General features: G+C 41.1%; 2 protein-coding genes across 6 annotated transcripts; one reads left to right on the top strand and one right to left on the bottom strand.

Annotated features, from left to right (window-relative positions):
- Window positions 1-274: 274 nt before the first annotated feature.
- On the bottom strand, window positions 275-13,774 carry cdk8 (cyclin dependent kinase 8). 2 transcript variants are annotated; one of them, XM_008396307.3, is made up of 13 exons: window positions 13,626-13,774; window positions 7,256-7,331; window positions 6,882-6,992; window positions 5,120-5,260; window positions 4,423-4,480; window positions 4,207-4,338; window positions 3,971-4,114; window positions 3,028-3,097; window positions 2,758-2,830; window positions 2,585-2,682; window positions 2,357-2,435; window positions 1,558-1,716; window positions 275-1,223 (listed from the first exon to the last, which is right to left on the bottom strand). In XM_008396307.3, the coding sequence occupies exons 2-13, from the start codon at window positions 7,277-7,279 to the stop codon at window positions 1,098-1,100; spliced, it is 1,215 nt and encodes a 404-aa protein (XP_008394529.1). In that variant the 5' UTR covers window positions 7,280-7,331; window positions 13,626-13,774; the 3' UTR covers window positions 275-1,097. The 2 variants fall into 2 exon arrangements, with proteins under 2 accessions (XP_008394529.1, XP_008394528.1); XM_008396306.3 differs by lacking the exon at window positions 13,626-13,774 and adding an exon at window positions 10,298-10,834.
- On the top strand, window positions 12,851-21,193 carry rnf6 (ring finger protein (C3H2C3 type) 6). Of its 4 annotated transcripts, XM_008396300.1 has the most exons (6): window positions 12,891-12,985; window positions 13,116-13,232; window positions 13,802-13,853; window positions 15,093-15,248; window positions 15,520-15,684; window positions 17,844-21,193. In XM_008396300.1, the coding sequence occupies exons 2-6, from the start codon at window positions 13,200-13,202 to the stop codon at window positions 19,682-19,684; spliced, it is 2,247 nt and encodes a 748-aa protein (XP_008394522.1). In that variant the 5' UTR covers window positions 12,891-12,985; window positions 13,116-13,199; the 3' UTR covers window positions 19,685-21,193. The 4 variants fall into 4 exon arrangements, with proteins under 4 accessions (XP_008394524.1, XP_008394522.1, XP_008394525.1 ...); XM_008396303.1 differs by lacking the exon at window positions 13,802-13,853; XM_081601407.1 differs by lacking the exon at window positions 13,116-13,232 and having other exon boundaries at window positions 12,911-12,985.
- Window positions 21,194-21,497: the final 304 nt, after the last annotated feature.

Here is a 21,497-nt window from a genome sequence, read left to right as displayed (position 1 = left end):
CCTCTTGTTTGTACACAAGCTTCATTGTTCTAATCTGCTGACACTCTTGTCATTTGGAGGTCAAATGAGAATTAACATTTTATATATATTTTCACTGGAAGTACTTTACGCTAAAGAATGATAAATCCTTAATTTATACCAAAGATGAAGTAACTTTCCTGCTTTTCAGAATAAGATTTGTTTTAAAGCAAAGACAAAATCCAAGTGTTCTCTTCTTGTGTCTGATCTTTGGACATAATGTTTTTCCACACATGCTTAAAAATGATCACCAAACTTAATGTTTCCACTTTTATTGTCAGGATATTCGTTTCATGTAAAATATTTCAGTACATTACAGTACAATGCATGTTCAATCGGCCTTCCTCTATGCCACTGGTTGATTTTGTCGTCATGTACTCCAAGGCTTTAACCCACAGCGAGAGGCCGAGTGCTTGGCTCAGACAAGCCGCTCTTGCCATGAAAACATAACCATGACAACAGATTAAATTATAAACTACTAAAATCTTGTTTTCTTTGTCCTCCTTTGGAAATAAAAAAAACAAAAAAAAAACTCAACAGATGCAGGAGATCCGCATCCACCCACCATGCTTCCCAGCAGCTCATTCCAGCCACATGAACGGAAACACGGAAATGAGGAAAAGGCTGGGAATCTGTCATGGCCGGCAGTCACATAGCAGCTTTCAGGTTCATCCAAGCTTTGACAGGAAAGGGGGTGCACTGGCTGGGAGAGGGTCAGTCGCAGAGGAGGGAGGAGATGACACAAGAGACTCTTGGCCGGTTTTTATTACGTCTGAGTAGCAGAAACGGGTTGGATTCAATCACATTTCCTTTTATTTTTGGCCTTCTGCTTTTTGTTTGACAACTCAGGCTCTATGCTGTGTTTCTAATACTGGATTCGTTTTATGGTTGTTGTCTGGAAAAAGTAGTTTGTTGACAGACGGCTGCAGATATAGCGCCCTCTGTAGGGTTGATTAGTTGACTGGTTGATGGGGAAGGTCTCCTCACATCCCTCAGTACATTCATTCAGGTGGGCGTGGCGAGAGCTGTGTGTGTACGTGTTCTAGAAGTACATGTGTTTATGTGCAAGGAGGGGCGTTTCAGTAGCGGTGGGTCTGGTGGGAGTACTGGGGTGGCTGTTGGGAGGTAGAGGAGTATCCCATGCTGCTTTGGGGCAGTGATGTGCTTGGTCCAGGGTTCTGGTAGGCAGCATGTGGATTCGAACGCTGTGGGGTACAAAGAAAATGAATATAAAGCAAGGTTTGGTTTAGCCAAATGTCTTTGTAAACACAATTTACATCAAATTAGAAACTTTCTGACATTAGTGAGGTTTCTTTTTGTCACACAGCAACTTGTGTCATTTATTATTTTTTTGTATTGAAAACAGAGACCAGAGCTATTATATTCCTTAAAGCAGCAAAGTGAGAAAAGAAGAAAGCTGTTATTTGGGAGTGAGGGGGGCAAAGTCTTTATGACTAGAGATGTCCTACATGTTCTATCTGAAATATCGGTTTGGGAAACCGAGCGTCGTCATGGTGATGTCAGGACAGAAGCACTCACCTGGTAGTCTGAGGATATTAAGAGGCCACCTGAGGTAGTGGTGGGTGGGACAACCCGCACTTTCTTTAGTGGCGGGCCCTGGGCGTGGCTGTTGTCAGGGTTACCGGTGTGGCCTGCCCCATTTGTGTGGTTGTTTCCCTGTTGCTGCTGCTGGTTTTTCTACAAAACGCAAAACAATATTTTCTAAGTGTGAAGCTGGCTGTCGATGAAAACTTGAGTGACAAAACTTTAAACGTTTTCAGATCATGTTACATTTCAGTGTAAATGCATTTCATTGGGATTTTATGGTATTGATCAAAACAAAGTAGCGCATAGTTGTGAAGTGGAAGGAAAATGATGCGTGTTCTTTTTTCATGTCCACATGTTTTGAGACTAAACTAAAAGTGTGGCCTGCATTTGCATTTAAACATCTGCAGTCTTCATAAACCCACATAGGGCTGCAGTTTGAGTTGTGTCTCAGTCCAGTCTCCCCTGGATGGCCACAGATTTAACTCTGAACTTTGATTAGGACATATTAAAACATGGAAATGCTTTGCTCTAAACCATTGTATAGCAACTCTGGCTGTATGTTTAGGGTCTTTGCCTAACTGGAGGGTTTCTGCAGCTCCTTCAGAGTTAATATAGGCCTCTTGTCTGCTTCTCTGACTAAGACTCTGCCTCCCCAGCCTGATAAAATTCCAATGAAATGCATAAAAGTTTGTGATAATTTGAAAAAAAAAAAGAAAATACAAGCGGTCTGGGTATTTTCTAAGGCCCTGTAAACTGAATGGTAGAGGGCACTACAGCAAATGGATATTACTTTGTCTCCTTTGTCCTCTGGCTCCTCCTCTGTCAGGAACTCCCTCTTGGGATAAGGAATCTGACAGCCTGCAAACACACTAGAAGAAAAAGCCAAAGAAAACTGGTCACCTTTATATGCTCATTTCCATGAGCGAGATCTAATTAGCCAGGAGACGCATTCAAGTCTCTGCATCTATGCCACTATTAAGTGGCCGATAAAGTGGATGTGTGTGCTCCAGTAGCTCACTCAGAGGTTGGTAGAGGTTCTTCTAAAAAGTAGGGGTCCTGCATCGCCTGTTCAGAAGTGATTCTACGGATGGGGTCCATGGTCAACAGTTTTTGCAGCTGTCAAGAAAAGATAGGCGTTAGTGTGAAACAAGCAGATAAATTATACTGGACAGATTTGTTAATAAAACTCACCAAGTGGAATGCTTTACTGTCTGGTTTAACTTTATGTTTTTCCATGTACTTTATAAGGCTGCAGTTTGTGTATCTATGAAAGAAATGATGCAACATAAATGAACAATTCCTTATGTCAACTTACCACATTTACACAGATATTTAAACATGTGCAACTCCAAATGCCTTTTTCCCAGCAGAAACATGTTTGCTTTGATCTGGTTTTGTTTTAGATCTTAGATTTCAGAAATTGAGACAGAGGTTTGTTTTCTTTTTTTTTTGCAAACTCACGTGTTCCTCCTAAAGTCTTTCATCAGTGTGGAGTGCTCTGGCATCTTTTTAATGTCCTCCCAGTCTTTATCTGTTAAACAACAAAAAAGCAAGGTTGCACTTTGTCACATCTTTACTCTAATAAACATTGTTTAGACTGCAGGATATGGAACAAATTAACTTTTTTTTTCAGACAAAAAAAAATAAGAAAACATTTGAAAACGTTTGAATAAATTTCAATTTCAAAACATTGACAAGCTACGTTTAATGATTTAACACCAATTAGCTTTTTTAAGTGAGAGGATTCCAACACATTGTTCATATCAAATTTCATGTTTTGACATGTCAGGTATTCTGACATCCTGGAGCATACCGAAGATATTCAGGGGTTTTAAATATGAAAATGAATGGATGGGTGGAAATAACTTTTAGGGAACACGAATAAGTGTGAAAACACAAATCTAGTATTTTTCCCCCAAAATCAAATCCCATCTTTTCCCAGACTGTAACAACACTAAAGTTAAACCCCCACTCAATTTACAAGCAACATTAAAACAGGGGTCACATTTTAATGAAGACTCAAGAAGTAACTTTTATACAAACTGGTGTATTAAATAAAAAGAGCAGCAATGATAACAAATGGGCGGGGTAGGTGAACTGAAAAATATCGGTCCAAATGCATCCCTGCCAGCAAATGTTTCTGTTTGTGACTTGGCATCATGTGTAGAGACTGTGGACCGACTCTCAGAGCCCGCAGACCACATTAATCCAAACAGAGCAAGTAAAGCCTAAGGAAATAACGAGCCTTAGCCAGGAATGGAAAATGCTATCTTCTTAATCACATCTCTTCCCAGATAAAAAAAAACAAAACAAAAGACAACAAAGCAGGTAGAATAAAGGCATAATAACATGATTAAAAGAAATAGTCATTTCCTCTGGAATATTTTCTTCTGAGGAGTCTCACCAGCAGGGAAGCCCATAACGTTAAAGATTCGGTCCAGCTGGTCATGGTGGTAAGGGTTGCTGGTCTTGATATCTTCCTGACGACAGTGGAATATGGGCTCAGATGTAAGCAGCTCCGCAAAAATGCAGCCAATCGCCCAGATGTCTGGAGGGAAAGCAGAGCAGACACTCACTCAGAGTTTTCCACCATACGACCGGTCGCAACGCGTACAAGAGAAGGGGAGCATGACGCCTCACCGATGGCTTTGGTGTAGTGCCGAGCTCCCAGCAGCAGTTCAGGCGCTCTGTACCAGAAGGTGACCACCACGGGGTCGAGGTCAGCTAAAGGCTTCAGCGGTGAATTGAAGAGACGGGCGAACCCCATGTCCGCTGCAAAAAGAAATAAATTAGTTGATGAAGGTGAAGACAGCTGAAACGATAAGCGGGATGTAAACATTTTGAGGCCATACGTACCGATCTTTACTCTTCCCCTCTCTGGCCCTTCTCCCATCACTAAAATGTTGGCTGGTTTCTGACGGCGACGAGACAAACATTAAAACAACATTCCAACTTTTGTTTGGTTTAGTTGAGGAAGTTCAATATTTAGTATTGTTTGTTGCTGCCCTCTAGTGGAAAAAATGTTTGAGATTTTTTATGTGATTTGCTATCAGGGGATGATTAATTGAATTAACTGTGACAAATCTATTATTGAAATGATCGTCAACTACTGTAGTAATCAATTAATCGCCAACTGTAGCACACAGACTCAAGACAACACAGTTATAGCAGTAATTGTGCCAAAACTGTAGAAAATGTATATATAAATTGTACATTCAAGATAAAAACACCTTTGTCTGTCAATATGCATTACCCAAAACTCTTCAAATGGCATAGTTTTGTCATATTTAAATAATTTCTAATATTGTATAAAAAAGGTTAAATGAAAAATCGGCGGAATGTGAGAATTTTTTTCTGATTAAATTGATTGTCATAATAAAAAATTAATCAATCCCTAAAATAAATTTTAGCTGCAACGTTATCATCATCATCATCATCAGAGAGTTATAAAAAAAAACCTCAAGCTTAGTATCCAATTATGTAAATAAGTGAACACTTTCAACTCTAAAGATGTAATAATTAATTGATTGACCTAAACAGCCAGCCGTCTTACCAGGTCTCTGTGAAGCACCCAGTTAGTGTGGAGGTAATGGATGCCGTCCAGAATCTGGTAGAGCAAGGACTTGACCATTCCTCTCGGAAGCTGAAGCGGCTTCTTGTTGGCCTTGGAGGCTCTGTGAAACTTAATGATGTGCTGAGGGAAGACAAGATAATAGTTGATGTAACCTGCGTTGGCATTTGGGTTTAAATGCATGAAACCTTTCATACTAAATTATAAACATTAAGCTAGCTACAGGGAAGATGGGCAGGGCTGATATGCGTGCCATGTGTTTCCAATTGTTTCAAAGGGCATTGTAAATGTTGCGGATATGTGGCAGAAAGAGGTATTTAATTCAGCTCTGATAGTCTGCCAGTTGTAGCTGCAGTCTGTAATGCAGCGGAGGTTTAACTACCAAATGTGGAGAACATCTTGGTTTCTGTGTGCGCGTGTTTCGCTGAGGTTTGGCACTTAACATTCATTCAGTTATGTGTATTGATTGGAAAATCGGTGAAACGCTGCAGCTGAGAATGTTTATTTAAATGCAAAAAAAAAGAAAAAGAAAGGAGAGCGAGAAACATGGTTTCTACACATTCTTTGTGTTCCAGCTCTGTACTTTTCCAGAATCAAATTGAGAGAGTTCATTTTTAAAATGCCAAAGCCATTAAGAGTTCACTGCAGGTATTTCTACTGAGGTCTACCTCTAACTGTAAACCCTGCAATAAGGAAGATGGAAGAAAGGAAAGACGAGAAGAAAGAGAAAAATTTGGAAAGGAGGTATGGGGGAAGATAAATGGAATGAGAAGGAATGAAAAAGGAAAACAAGGGAGGAATGGAGAAAGGAAGACAGGAAAAGTAAAGAAACAAGCTATGGAAAAAAGAAGGAGAAAAGCAGGGGAAATGAAGGAATGACAGGATGATGAAAGAGGCAAGTAAAACAAAAGAGCAGTAAGAAAAGAACAAAGAAGAAAAGTAGGAAGGAATGAGGGTTAGAAGACAAAAAGGATCAGGAAACTGAAAAATAAAGGAAGGAAAGAAAAAAGTAATGATCGAGAAAAAGGAAAAATGAAAATAAGGAATAATGGAAGGGAAGATAAAGCTAAAAAGAAAGAAGAGGGGGCAGACGAATATAGGGGAAAAAAAGAAGGATGTAAATAAATTAAGAAGGAGAAGGGGAGTAAGGATAGATAGAAATACAAACGCATAAAAGTAAGAAGAAAGAATGAAGGACAGAAGGGAGACAGAAGCAAAAGGAGAAATTAAGAAAAAGAAAAGGAGAGAAGGAGCGAGAGAAAGAATGGGCAATGGAAGAAGAGAAGGTATGAAGGGATGGTCGAAGAAAGGAAAAGGAAATGACAGAAGATGGATATAATACACTATAAGGCTGCATAATATATTGCCGATACATCATTATTACAGTGAGTGTAACTGGAGGGCATCGATTGTTGGCTGATAAACTCCAATGTGTGTGAAGCTGAATTTACATCTTAACCTAATATTTAGTCCTTTGGACAGAGTCTCACAGTGCAAGATGCTCACACTGGACACAAATGATATTGCTCACAATGCTCAAGGTCACAGAGTGATGGAAACCCAGATGACAAAGACAGGAAACAAGAAAAGTATCATACATCACAAACCGAAAGTCATCACAACATTTACCAACATTTCTGAGATTTTCCAACAACAGAATGTCAGAACAGAATGAAGGCTAGAAAATACAGTTCACACAACGCAGCACACAACATGCTGCTTTATGAATGTTTGCATTTTTTACCCAGAGATCGTGTTCTGCGTAGTCAAACAGCAGCCACACTTTACGGTCAGCGTGCGACAGGAAAACCTTCTGCAGCGAGATCACGTTAGGGTGCTTCAGCTCCCGCAGCAGCTGCAGCACAAAAACCCAATCAGAGGAATATCTTAGCAACCTCGGAAAAGTGCGTGACAATGACAGTAAGTTCTTTGATAATTATTTCAATGAATGACTGTGGAAAATGGTAGCTTAAAAACAACATACAGCAGACGAGTAATGTTTTAATTGCCCATTTTCAACTGTTTTTGTTAATCACAGGTGATTATTTTGCTGCAGCAGTGAAGAGTTGCGTGAGCCGCTCCTCACAGCCCGAAAGGAAAACCAGAAGCGACCCTTACTGCAATCTCTCTGCAGGCCGACATGGAGATACCAGTGCCTTCAATCTGCTTGAGGGCGTAGTCCTTATCGTCCTTCCTACAAACACAGAGAGAGAAAGAGGCAGAGCAGCATCAACACCAGGCCAGACCGCCGGCCCCCAGAGAGGGACCCATACGCAAACAGAGATGAAGGACGGGGCCGCCTGGCAGCAGCTGGCACGGGAACTGGGGAGAAGAGGCCAAGTTGCATTACCTCCAGATCTGTGTAATCAAGCTCACCTCTGAGAATTTAAACAATAAGAACGGGAGAGGACACAGGCTCTGCCTGGCAGCTAGTGCGGCACAAACAGAGCAGGAGGGCTTTCTCATACGTGAACGAATTGGTTAAAGCTCCCTGCCTCCCCGTCGGCCCAAATCCTCTCATAAACCCAAATTCTGACTTTTCCACAGTCAGTCTAAAAGCAGCAGATTTACTTCATAAACAGTGGCAACTTCGACATCTTTAAACACTTTTGAGCTTTATTTAGTGGTTCCTGTTGGTGCCACAGTCCAGGCTGTGATAATGGCTCCTGCATGGGGCTCCTTCCAGCTACGGTCTGCTCAAAAGAAACTGATTGCAAACAGCAGGAGACATTTGGAAAATATGCGCTTAGATTTATTCTAGATTTCCCCCAACAATTGGTGGGTTCAATTATAAAATGACTGTAAGGCAGAAAGTTGGAGCACAGAGGTTAATTTGCTTTAATTGGTCTTTATGCGCATTAAGTGGTGTGTAGTTATTTAGTCTCACACCATTCCCACAGTGAGACATGTTGATGGCAGAATCATGCTGTGGGCTGGTTTTCTTAAAAAAACATTATTTTTTTTAGTAGATTTGAATGCCAGCCACACTTTCCAGATTATAACTTGCTAGAAATGTTGACATTAAAGTGACGCAAAGCATCCACTTTATAATGCACCATTTTCCGTCAGTCCGTCACATAAAAAAAAATAAATTAAATTCACTAAACTGAAAGAGTAACACAGCATAATGTCACAATATTTAGAAAGGCCCAAGAAGTGCAACTTGTGTTGACGTTCTGATCTCAGGTTTAGTTTCTGTTACAGATGTATGCAAATGTATTGCAAGTGTAAAATCATGGAGAAAACAAATCGGCTAATTAGCACAATATTTACATTTCCAGAATCCTCAGAACTAAACACAAAGGCAGCCTCTGTGACAATATTGTGGGGTGGAATGTTGTATTATGGTTTCTCACACACACACAAATAAAAATAGCACAAAAAAAAAAAAAGCCCAAACAGAAAGAGAAAAACCAAAGGGGTTTTCCAGTTAAACACAACCAAGGCTGAAAACATTCACATACACTGAAGCCGAGTTTTGGGGAATTTTGAACACCTGTTATAAATCTAGCAGAGTTTTAGGCATACATTATGTATGAAATGATCATTCACGTAACTGGAGAGAAATGCGTGTATCCGCTCAAAACAATATTTTACTATATTAAGAGAGGAGCAGTTTTAGTGGCTTGTGACAAACTTGGATCCAAAAACATGATTCTTTGGATCATAAATGTTGCAGAATCCTAATATCAGCTGATTATACCAGCGTTCCTCAAAAACGGAATAATTCTGCACAATAAACAATTAAATCTACTGCTAAATTTAGCAGGTGTGTTTGCGTTACATGTTTGCTTCTGTCTAGCTATATTAACTAAAAGAATCATCAGTGGTTATTGATATTGTCACTGCAGGAATCAAAATTTCATTTTTGTAGAAATTGGGATAATTGACGCTTTTCTGTTTCAACTGAAAACAATAAGATCATTTTAAACATTATTGCTGTTTTGTGGGTCCATGGATGTTTATAGTGCGTTTTATTGTTGCATAACTTTGGTTGTGTGGGTACAATTTGGCCAGTCTGCGTAATTTGGACAAAATGCATCTATGCCTCACCCCCCCCCTTTCAAGTACTCGATGTACTTTTATGAAATAAAGCAGTGTCTTGTTGTCATACTTTGTGCCGCCAAATCTAAGTGATTTTATTACCAGCATATCAAGCATTTGAATTGTATTCCCTCTTAATTTCTGGGTGAGGAATAGTGACCAAAGTGCCATGTTTAACCGCTTTCCCTCTAGATGAAAACATTTTTTATTGTGGAGCAAATCCACCAATTTGCAAATGTGGGATGGGAAATGTAAAAAGAAAGAGAATTAACAATCTTGCAAAAAAAAAAAAAAGAACAACAAAAAAACAAAACAATAAAGTGTAGCTGCAATAAAAATAATAAAAAAAACTTCCTGGCAAAATATGCATTTCTTCCCATGTATGTATTGAAAAGGGTAAACAATTTTTTTTTTAATCCAAAATGTTTATTTACAAACAATTTTGCACAAAAGAGAATTTTAGACTCTCTAATGCCTATAGAACCCACCCCCTAATTTACATAAGAAAATATATAAAAAACTAAAAAAAAAGGAAACGCTTTAATCGGTAAAGCAGTTATTTCAGGGGTTCATAAAAAAAAAATCTATACATATTTGTTAGACATGCTAGGGACTAATGGTAATTAAATATATATATATATATATATATATATATATAGCAATCTTAGTTTCAGGTATTTTTCTGTGTAAAAGCAGAAAAATGAAGTGATCACCAAAGGGCAACTTTTTAACACCGTGATATTTTTACTCAAGTAATCATTGTGTCAGAACCTCACACTAATTCATGTGCAGAGAAAATAACTGTAGTAACATACATAGATAAACGTCATCAGCCTATATGCACCTGCCAAATCCGACCAATGAGCGCCTTCACTATCATAAATCAAATAATATATATTATTAAAAACAAAAGCATACCATACAAGAGAAAGGAGAGGCCCTGTCACAATAGTAAGTCAGTTCACATATCTCCATATTGTCTGCATGAATATGCAGCAGTAAGCCAGGCCCTCTTGAAGGGGAGAAAAACAAGGAGTCATTTAAATGTATTTGGGAGAAGGAGGCAGGGAGGGGTGCTGGCTGCCTGGCTGGAGGCCTGCAGCTCATCAAACTCACCCATCTTTTCTCTTCGCCTTGTATACATGACCGTAGGTGCCCCTTCCCACTTTGCATCCTTCGTACTCAAACAGGTCCTCGACTCGCTCTCTTTCGCCGGTGAGCTTCACTTTAAAGTCATAGTCCATTTTCACCACTGTTTGGCCTGAAGTGTGAGCACTCCTTCCTTTATTAAAGCGTCGTTTTGGGAGGCAACTGTGCTCCTCCAACGAGCTCGGTTCGGTATTTCAGCTGGCTGCCTTCCCCAGCGTGGCCCTTTCTTCTTTTAACCCAGCTTCCACATCGAGCTGTCGGGGTAAATGTAATGTTCCGGCGGAGGGATGCGCGGTGAACGGAGTTGGTCCAGGGAGAAGCGAGCCCGAATAAATGTTATTTTGTCTTGCTGCTGCGTTTCTCTCAGCCGGTATCTGCTCCAAAGAGACGCACTTCACTCGGTAACGACGGCGTATTCACGCACGGCAGTGTCGAAAAACGTCGTAAAAGGCAGACCTTGCAGTTGTGGTTGTGTGAATTTTGGCTTTTCCCAGAGATCCGAATAATTTGGTCGGCTCTTTTTAGTTCTAAACGATTCTTCTTTTCACTTTCCTTTATTATGCTATTGCAGTGTGCTCTTTTTTTATTTTGTTTTCAACATGTAAGAGTTGCATTGTTCCCGAAATATATATTTTGTGAAATTCACAAAATATGTTTTACTTTCCATGAAAGCTGATCCAAGTTAAGGTGGACAATCATATGTTGGTGTAGGTTTATAGCTGTGCAATTTCTTTACATTTGAATGGTGCACTTTGATTTATGATCAGGTCGAACTACAACACAGTTATCAAGTAACTTCTGAAAGTAGTTGGTTGAACTTGAATTTTTTGGGGAGCATTGGAGTAAATTAGGAGAATTTCATTTGTAAAAAAAAAAACAAAAAACATTAAAAGGTTAGGGCATACTTTGTGCTGGACTTAATATTAAACATGAAAATTGGGTGCTTGTATACTTGATGGGAGTAAGATATGCTTTTAGGATTAAGCAGTGTGTGTTTATGCACAAATTATCCATGGCAAAAAGCCACTCAAGCTAACCATGTCCTCTGATAACTGGTGCTTATAAAAACACAGATGAATCAGTTTCTTACAGCTTCTCCATTGATTCTAACAAAATGCTTTATATGCTGTTCAAATAATCACAAACATTATTACCTGCATTAATTTTAACCTGATATTTATTAGATGGCACACCCTGGAACATGCAGAATCTGTCAATACTACAGCTTGAATGCGTGTTCCAACACAATGGGAAAAAAATAAAAAAGGAGCTGGCATCTAAAATAGGCTCGGCCATGAATGACACATCTGATGCAGTGGAGAAAGAATATGGGAATATGGACAGATAAGCTCATATTTTTAAATGCCAAAAACAATTTTTATATTTTCACATTGTTGCATTGGAAATGCACCTCAAGCTATCAACAAAAATCCAATTAGTTTTATTATTTATTACATATATCGAGTACATCTTGTTTCCAGTAGTCATAGCACTTATTTGAAATTTTTGGTAACGCTTTTTCCAGTCCTAACAATACATATCATTTATAGAGATATGTTTAAAAGATTCAGTATATTTCATAGTAATCGATATAAATGTAAAATCGACATTCAGTGGAAAACCAACATCTTTTTCAACAAAATCACCACTATGAATATTGGTGGTGGCAGCAACATGCTGTGGGTAGGCTTTTTTTCTGCAGTAGAAGCAGGGAAGGTGGTAGAATAGTTCAGCTGAGCTACATACAGAACAGTCCTGTGGAAAAATACTGTAAAAAGAAAAAAAAACATGACAATAACATTTATAGATAGTACCCAACAGTGCATTTCTTCTCCAAAGTATATGTATTGTGATAATAAAAATACAGCTGGGTAATGATGCGTAGATTTCAAGTACTGGATTTCATTTAATTCAATGTTTTTAAGAAGCGTATTGAAAAAAAAAACCCTGCTTCATTTGTATTTGGGTTGATTATACAAGAGGCTATAGAATAAATATAATCAGCTGATGTTACTAAACACTATTGTGGACAAGCAGCATTTAGCTGATTTGAACAAATTCTGTAGCACTCTTACTTAAGGGGTTATAATATACGTGAGCTTGGGTCCAATGATCTTTCAAGCCGTTGGAAGCTCATTGGAGGAATAAATTGCATTTTGAATGAATAAGAAATTATAGCAAAACCAAACAAATTTCCTCTATGAAGGAATTTTTGATTTCACATATTTATTTTACCAGGCTATAAATTATGTTTTTCATGCCCTTTGATACTAAAGATTTAATACATACATTTCACAACTAGGCTCCTTTCTTTCAAACTGTTAAATCATACCGTTTCGATTTAGTACAAGTATATTCCACGTGAGTCTGGCTGATTTGAAAGAAAAATCTGTAAAGTAGCTCATTAGGTCAACATTAAATAGTGCTTTTAAATCTCTTAAAGATCCAATTAAATTTTTTATCTCATTATGTCGATGGAAAAATATATTTTTCTCGCTTATAAGGAAACAAAAAGAGTGTTACGTTTCATAGGAACTAGCGAACGACTGACGTTGTTTTCCCCCGGATTGCATTAGAATTTGGACCACTGGTCCCATCTTGGTTTGAGAGAGGAGAGAGCTGAGAGAACCGTCCATATTACAGCTGCTTTGTCAGGTACTTTAATCGCTTAATTATCGCCGTCACCAGTTGCTGATGTATGATCTAAGCAAGTGCCAGGCTTCATATGTGTCATCTGTTTCATAAAATTGTTTGTCATGAGCGTAATGTTGAGTTTTTCTGGCAGTTTGCTGTGGTGTCGACTGATTGCTACTCACTGGCTATGCTAATACGCTAGGGCTCAGTTAACACCGAGGCGTTGCGCATTTAAATGACGCTTTGCCAGCTTGAAACAACCACAAAGGTAACTATTGCGTTTCGTCTGTAGCAGAATTTTATCACCAAGTGAAAACATGTTATTTAGTCTGAGTCAAAAGTGCTGAGGGGATTCTTTGTCTTTCCTTTGCTGCTCTGCGTTTACATGGAGGAAAACTCCGTTTAGCCTCCAATGACCCGCCCTTGCAGAGCACTGATTGGATGCCTGGGGTGTCAGTCATGGAAACTGGGATGGTGATTGGTTGTTGGCTGTAACGACAACGCCAGTCTTTCTGCTGTATTAGCTGTCGTCTTGGGTTTTCAGCAGATTTTACTGTAACCACAATAAGTTTTCCCCTTTGAGAAATACGTCGTTATTATATTTGTTAATATATCCATCCTCTATCCACTTGTCAGATTAGAATAGCTTTATTGCCCTTACCTTCAGGGTGTTAGCACGGACGTCCTAGCCTAACCCATCACATAATCCTAACCTTTTAATGGCGTATTGATGGTGTGGACTTCGTTGATTGCCTTTAGTAGAGCCTTGAAAGAGTGTTTTGGCTAAACAGTTGCGTTGCTTTACACCTAATCTAATTGATTGCATCACTTCTTCAGCAGGTTATCAAGTCCTACAGAATCCTGTTAATCACCCATTTATTCAAATCAGGTGTGTGAACGCAGGGAAACACCAAGGCTTTCTGCACAGTAGGATCTGAGAAAGGTTGAGAAACATTGCTTTACACCAGGGGTGTCCAAAGTCGGTCCTCGAGGGCCGGCATCCTGCATGTTTTGGTTCTGATGTAATCATTTGGTAATGATGGCTCATTAGAAGACCTAAGGAGAACATTGACTTGCTGAAGAGGTTGTTACTAACACTAGGAAGAGAACTAAAACATGCAGGATGCTGGCCCTCGAGGACCGACTTTGGACACCCCTGCTTTACACCAATGTAAATGCATAATTACTTGAACATGATTTTTGTTTATTTGACCACAGTAGATTGAAACAACTTTAGGATTTTTATTCCTGTACATCACTCTGGAATATCACACCATTTGAAAATAAGGGAAGTCTGATATCACTGACCGGAGCAATTTCTGTTTTTGGTAGAAGAGTGTATCTCAACATGGCATGTGTAATTGAAGGGTTTGTGTTGAAACCGTAACACAGCTTTTCAGCTGTGCCACGTTTCTCTCCATTTCTCTCAACAGTTTCAGTTGAGAGAAATGGATTTATAAACTGATAAAGTAAACCTTCCTCTATTGGACCAGACAGTTTATTAAATGACTCCCAGACTGTCATATGTTGGTTGGCATCATTATTTAGGAATGTTTCTCAAACTATGATGCCAGGCCTCTTTATTCTACATTGAGGTATTCAACTTGAATACCTCAATATATTTGGATATTGCCAAGAGAAAAAAAAAGAAATGCCACTGAAACGGGTAAGGGACCAGCATCTTAGTTCCAACAAGACCAACATGAAAAATATTATGGAGTGCCAAACCAAACATTAAACGTGCTGTTTCCAAGGCAACACCGTGAAACACAGAAGTGGAAGAATGTAGTAGCTTGGGCTGGAATACCTGCTCACAGGTGCAAGATGTTGGTCAAATGTTGGTCAATTCCATACAACAGAGACATGAAGCAGTTCTCAGAATGGTTGTACAACTAAATATTATGATTAGTGATCTTTTGGCTCGCACGATAAATGAGAATATGCAGGCTTTTCCACAAAGTAATGGTACATTTTAAATATTTTTTTCCACAGTTTGCTTTCTGAGTAGAGTATACATGCTCCTAATGTACTTGCAACACACTATTATTTTTGAAGAGAACTGTTTGTCCATTTGTGTAATGCTGCGATTCCATGTGTGAATGAGAGTCAAACCCATCTGCCCTTGCAGCATTTTTGGTGGTGATGGACCCTCCTGGTGGGGGAAGTGAACGGCGGAGGCAGGCTGAGCGTCTTCGACGGGAGGAGGCATACTACAACTTTATTAATGAACTGAGTGAAGAAGAGTACCGCCTGATGAGAGATGGCAATCTGCTGGGCACTCCTGGTAGGATACACTTTGATTAACCCTTAATGGACTAAGTATGTTTATTCTAACCCCAACCCTTTACCCAAGTGGTCAAGAGGTTTTTGGTTCTCAAAATGTTAAGTCTTGGCAAAAGATGTTGAATGTATGAATAATTTAGCAAATAAAGACCCAAAATGAAATCAAGTAGAATTGCTTGGGAATTTTTGACACTTCTGGCATTCCGACATATTAGATTCTGTACAATTTATGCTGTAATAGCCTTCATGTTCATACCTGCCATACTTTATAGGGGAGGTGACTGCAGAGGAGCTCCGTCAACGCCTGGATGGAGCCAAAGAGCGGGTGTCGTCTCAGCCCCACGCTGAGCAGCGATCGCAGACTGCTGATTCTGGAGAACAGCAGAGCAGTAGCAGCGCAGGAGAGGAGAGAGGGGCTGGAGGAAGAGGAGGGGCAGGTAAGAAGGGGGGAAGGGATTCTATCAAGCCAAAATTTGGCTTGTGCACAATAGAATATTTGTTGCGGTTGTAACTTTGGCAAGTTAATTCCACATTTTTGGCAAGTTAATTCCACATTTTTGGCAAGCTAATTCCACATTTTTGGCAAGTCAATTCCACATTTTTGGCAAGTCAATTCCACATTTTTGGAGGCAGTTGATTGGATCTTATTTAACTTTCCCACAATTTTAGTTTGACGCTCAGAAGGAGTGCGGGAAATGTCACGGTCAGGGAGCGGTGGAGTAGGGGGTTTCCACTGTCAGACTGTCAGTTCTTTAAACCAGTGGTCCCCAATCCCCGGTCCGTGGACCAATTGGTACCGGGCCGCGCAAGAAATAATGAAATATTTCTGTTTTATGTATTATTTGAGTCTGGAGGATCTTTTATTTTGAAAATCCTTTAACCGGATTCTCTCAGTTACTTGCGCGCCAACATTGAGCCCACAAGCAGCAAAATGAGTAAGAAACAGATCAGATGACTTTGGAAAGTTTCTTTGCGAAGGCGAAAAGGTTCAGAGACAGGAGAATGGATTTATCCCGGACCGGTAGGTGAGTCCCACATTACAACCCCACTCTGCGTAACATGTGGCGACCGGCTGCTAATGAGGCAATGAAGCTTCAAACTGCTTTACCACGTAGAGACTAAGCAGGCTGTGCATATAAGCAACACTTCGGGTGCTATTGTCTCCTATCACTCCCAGATCGGGCACTCGTTGCAGAGAAACAAGCTCAGGGCTCCCGTTTGTCATTATCGTGAGTTAAAATTTTCACGAAAGTAAAATGTTTGTTTTTGTGGTGCATCTGTATCTTATTTTGAAGGGATATGTAAACGTTACCATAGCGACCAGAGTCAGAGATCGTTTGGGCAGTGGTCGAGAGGAGAGGAGTAGAGCTTGTGAGTCTTAAGTCTGGTTTAGACGGCAAGATTTAAGAATTGTCGGCCGATTCTCCAAACCTCTGTGACCACAGAGCTGATAAAAATGCAACAGGTTCGATCGGTTCGTGTCTCCAGCCACACGGCAGGAGCAACACATCACACGAACCGATTCCAGTCACAAACATCCCGATTCCAGAAGAAAATCCACAAAACCCCCAACATAGCATACAGGAATTTAGAATAACCAAACACGGATGACTATTTAGAAACAAAAAATGATAGTTTGTGGAGTCATTTTAAGAGATAAAAGACAGAACAAAAAGAAAAGGCGGTGGATAAAAGACGACGGGAGAAGCCACTCTATTTGCTGCACTATGATTTGGAGGTGACTGTTTTTTCATAGTTAACATTTTTAACTGAATAAACATTAACATATATAATAATGACCTTTACATATAATAATAAACATTTCCACATATCATCTCCGATATCCACCTCAGTTGCGCGATATGTCAATATGTCCACTGTTTGGGATTCCCCTCTGTTCTTACGTCACCGTGCTTTCCAATTGGCTACCTGTCACATTCAGTATTCTCGTTCCCAGACAGGGTAAACCCCACAGGCTGCGATAAAAAGTCCAAGACGACCCCAAATTGGGTATATTCAGGCTTCAGCGGGAACACCAACACCGCCTTATTTGGCGGTTCACCCCACCCCCAGGGTGGGGACCACTGCTTTAAACCACACAAAGAAAACTTGTAACGGCGTACGCGGGGTCAGAGTGACCCTACCGGACTACGCACAGTAAGAAATTCATGGGGTCTCGATGACCCAATGAGTCATCTAGACCCCATGAGTCTAGATGGGGTCCAGACTCAAGGGTCTAGACCCCATCTGCACAAGGGTTAAGAGCATCAATCTATAGGGGCTTAAATAGAAAAATGGGTCATACTTTTCAGGGTTTTTCTTTATTTTGTATTTTTTCCAGAATTATACACTACTTGATGTTGGTTTGCCACATAAAATCCCAATAAAACATGTCGAATGCTAGGCTGCATTGTATGCTTTAAAGAAATGCACCCAGAACATTGTAGCTAAGATTAAATCAGAAAAATACAGTTTATTCATTCATCTGGCATCATAAGTAATTGTTTTATGTGTATACACTGTTATTGACACAGTACCTTATTTAGTGTGTTGCATATTAACTTACTAAGTCTGGCTTACATTATTTTATTTATAGGGACTACAGAAGCTGGAGCAGATTCTTCTAATGGTGATTCGTTACTGGAGTGGCTTAACACGTTCAGGCGCACCGGTAACGCGACTCGAAGCGGCCAGAGTGGGAACCAGACGTGGAGGGCTGTGAGCCGGACCAATCCCAACAGCGGGGAGTTTCGTTTCAGCCTCGAGATCAACATCAACCACGATCAGCCCGAGCCGGGAGAGCATATTGAAACTGTGAACTCTGTGGATACCCCAGAACTCCCGGTGACTCCTCTCATCACCTCCGCCCGCACTGCTTCCCCCCTCTCCAGCTCTCGGCCTTCAGCCACTCCGAGGCCTGCGCCTTACCCCTCCCCACGCTCGGCCATAAGAAGGATCGAGACCCGGCGCACACGCAGCAGTACCACCGCTCTGTCCGTGAGCTCTGCCACGCTTCCTCCTGCAGAGATAGTCCCAGCCACCAACCAGAGGCGGGCTTCTACTTTGCACTCATCAGCACCTTCTCCTACCGTCCCTAGCCCTCCCGTTGATCAAAGCGCACCATTGCAGCATCAGATCCTGAATGTAGAGGCAGAGCACGGACGTAATGAAGCACCTGCTGCTCTAGACTGTCCTCGGGTGTCGCCACAGGGCGACTCTCAACCCCAAGCTGCGGGACACGAATCACGCAGCAGCAGGACTCGATCACGTGGCCGAGCGCGCAGGGCCATGGCAGGGGGCGGAGTTTCTTCTCGCACATCGAGGAGAAGTCGATCCCCTTTGAACAGAACGCCTAGTGTCAGCACCCTCCCACCAACTGGTAGCAGCCCAAATGGGTCTACAATCCAAGCCAGTGAGCCAAGTGGTGTCACGACCTCTGTATCCATGGAGACTGGGGGAATTGTGTCCGAACCCGACGCTGTGCTGGAGTCCGCTGTGGAAACGGTGGAGCGTGCAAGCGAGTCGCCCGCAGCAGGCGCAGGAAGCTCAGCGGTCAGACGCCATCCAACAATCATGCTGGACTTGCAGGTGAGGAGGATCCGGCCCGGCGAGAACAGGGACCGGGACAGCATCGCCAGCAGAACTCGATCCCGCGCGCGGGTTGCCGAGAACACAGTCACGTTCGAAAGCGACAGCGGCGGGTTCCGACGCACCATCTCCCGCTCGGAGCGAGCCGGGATCCGTACCTACGTCAGCACCATCCGGATTCCATTGAGGCGCATCAGCGAGACGGGCCTCGGAGAACCCAACTCCACCGCCCTGCGCTCCATCTTGCGTCAGATTATGACTGGATTTGGGGAGCTCAGCTCGCTCATGGAGACGGAGGCGAGTTCGGAAAGCGTTGCGCCCAGCCACGCTGACGTTGGCGCCACAAATGGCAGCAGCAGTCGTTTACATTTAAATGAGAATGAGCCTGGCCAGGTTGGGACAGATGAGGTCGTTCCGGGGCTGGAGGGCCAGGTGAGGAGCGATGATGAGCAGATTGGGCAGGCCAGATTTGGAGGCGGAGTAGTTAGTTCCATAGATGGACGGGCAAACAGCCGAGACACCAACAACTTGGTTGAAAACGGCACCTTGCCCATCCTGAGGTTGGCACACTTCTTTTTACTCAACGACGACGAAGACGACGAGCATCCCCGAGGCCTGACCAAAGAGCAGATCGACAATCTATCTACGCGTACGTATGGTCAGGCCAGTCTCGAAGGAGAGATGGGTCGCGCCTGCAGCGTGTGCATCAACGAATACACTCAAGGCAACAAGCTGAGGCGCTTGCCCTGCTCCCATGAGTTCCACGTCCACTGCATCGACCGCTGGCTCTCCGAAAACAACACCTGCCCCATCTGCAGGCAGCCAATCCTCGCAGCGCATCATGACTGACCCCACCCTCTGCTGCTCACGGCTGGCTGAGACTGAGCAAACCCAAGTGGGCTTAGCGTGTACATATCGCTTTCACCGCTTAGTTTCTTTGAAAACATCCGTTGAGTTTAAAAAAAAAGGTGGAACCAAAAGTGTGCAAAATGGGAAAGAAACTATAAATCCAGAGAATTAAAAAAAGAAACTTTATTTTTTTAGATGCTACGTTTTGAGCAAGTCATTTAGCTCCTCCTGTGATCTTAGTTGCTACTTGTTTCATTGGGCTTCAGAAGTCTGTCAGTAAACAGCTTTTATGCTTTAGGATCTTCTGTAGCGACCGTTGAATAGTCTGATTCTAACACTTTTATGTCTGACATGCGTGACCTTTCTTTTTCCTTTTTTTTTGTTTTTTGTTTTTTTATAACTGACCATACAACACACTTGTAGGTTTGGTTCAATCAGTATGAGCTGTAAATAGGGCTGCACTGCTTATCAGGTTCTTGAAGAGATACAAGGCTAACATCCCAACTGCTCAGAATGGAAGAAGGAATTTTTTTTTGTTTTATTGTTTTTTTTTTGTTGTTTTTTTATTTCAAAGCCTAAAGAGTCCATTTTAAAGTTTCTTAAAATGTGTGAAATTTGAGAGGGTTAAACAAGTTTTGTATTCACTTTGGAAATACATTCATTCTGTACTCGTATTAATTTAAGCCCTACTGTTAAAATGCAATACAGAGATCCAGCAGTCATCCATTAAAAGCAGTCACTTTGAATTAAAACCGTTTAAAGATTTGTCACCACAGTTCCAGTAAAACAGGCTCTTTTGATAATCAGGGATTCGGACTGGTCCGCATACGTTGTGCAATATTGAGAGAGGAAAATATTGACTTGTTGGACATTAACTTTGTTGTCTCTGGTTGTCTTTTTCACTCTTAAGACAAACTCTTCAATCAGTGTCTTCATTGTTTCTGTTGCCAGTCCACATACAGAGAACAGACTGGGAAGATGTGGAAATAAGATTATTCTGCAGTGTGTACAGTTTGTCCAGCTAACTCAAAATTCCTCATATAGCATCTGACTTGGTGTGTAACCTGATGTATTTTTTTTTAATCTATTTTTTTCCCGTTACATGCACAGAATAGCCTTTTTGTGTAAAAGAAATGGATTAAGAGCTAACCCACCCAGTACATTTGTTTCTGTCACTTTATACATAACAGCTGCAGTGTGTCCCTAACTAAACTGCAGGATTGTTGCAGTACCGTGTGTAGGAATGTGTGGAAGAGTGTATGGTTTGTTTGCCTGTGTGTTTGTGTGTATAAAAAAAGGCCTGGTGTCTGAAGCTGGTTCTATAAGAACTCTTCTATTCAGTGTGTGGCCATGTAGTAGGTTGGTGTGGGCAAAGGGTTCAGAAGTGAATATTTATTCTGTTCCTATTTAATATGATGGAAAATCAGCCTTTGGAATATGAACCGATATATTTTGCTTTGTCATGAGAGTAAATAAAATGGCTAAGATGAATATAGTATGAAAAAGAAATTGGACGCTGGTTGTCTTCTCTCCTTCAAAATGCTTTGTTACGGTACTCATACAAGTATTGATACCCCTTGAACTTACTTTCACTTTGCAACCGCAAACGTAATTGTGTTTTTTGTGATAGAACACAGAGTAGCGTTTTAATTGTTCAATTATTTTTTTTCTTTAGAAATAAAAATCTAAGAGGTGTATTTGTATTTAGGCCCCTGATTCTGTTGTTATAGGCTTGATGAGAAATATTAAGCCTTTAAATATGTGCTGAAGGTGGAGTGTTGGAGTAGGAGCTTCTTAAAGAGACAGAGACCCA

Source organism: Poecilia reticulata, chromosome 20, assembly GCF_904066995.2.
Source record: "Poecilia reticulata chromosome 20, P_reticulata-male-v2, whole genome shotgun sequence".
Classification (NCBI taxonomy): Eukaryota; Metazoa; Chordata; class Actinopteri; order Cyprinodontiformes; family Poeciliidae; genus Poecilia; species Poecilia reticulata.
The sequence above is the reverse complement of the archived record's forward strand: the minus strand, read 5'-3'. Positions and strand labels throughout refer to the sequence as shown.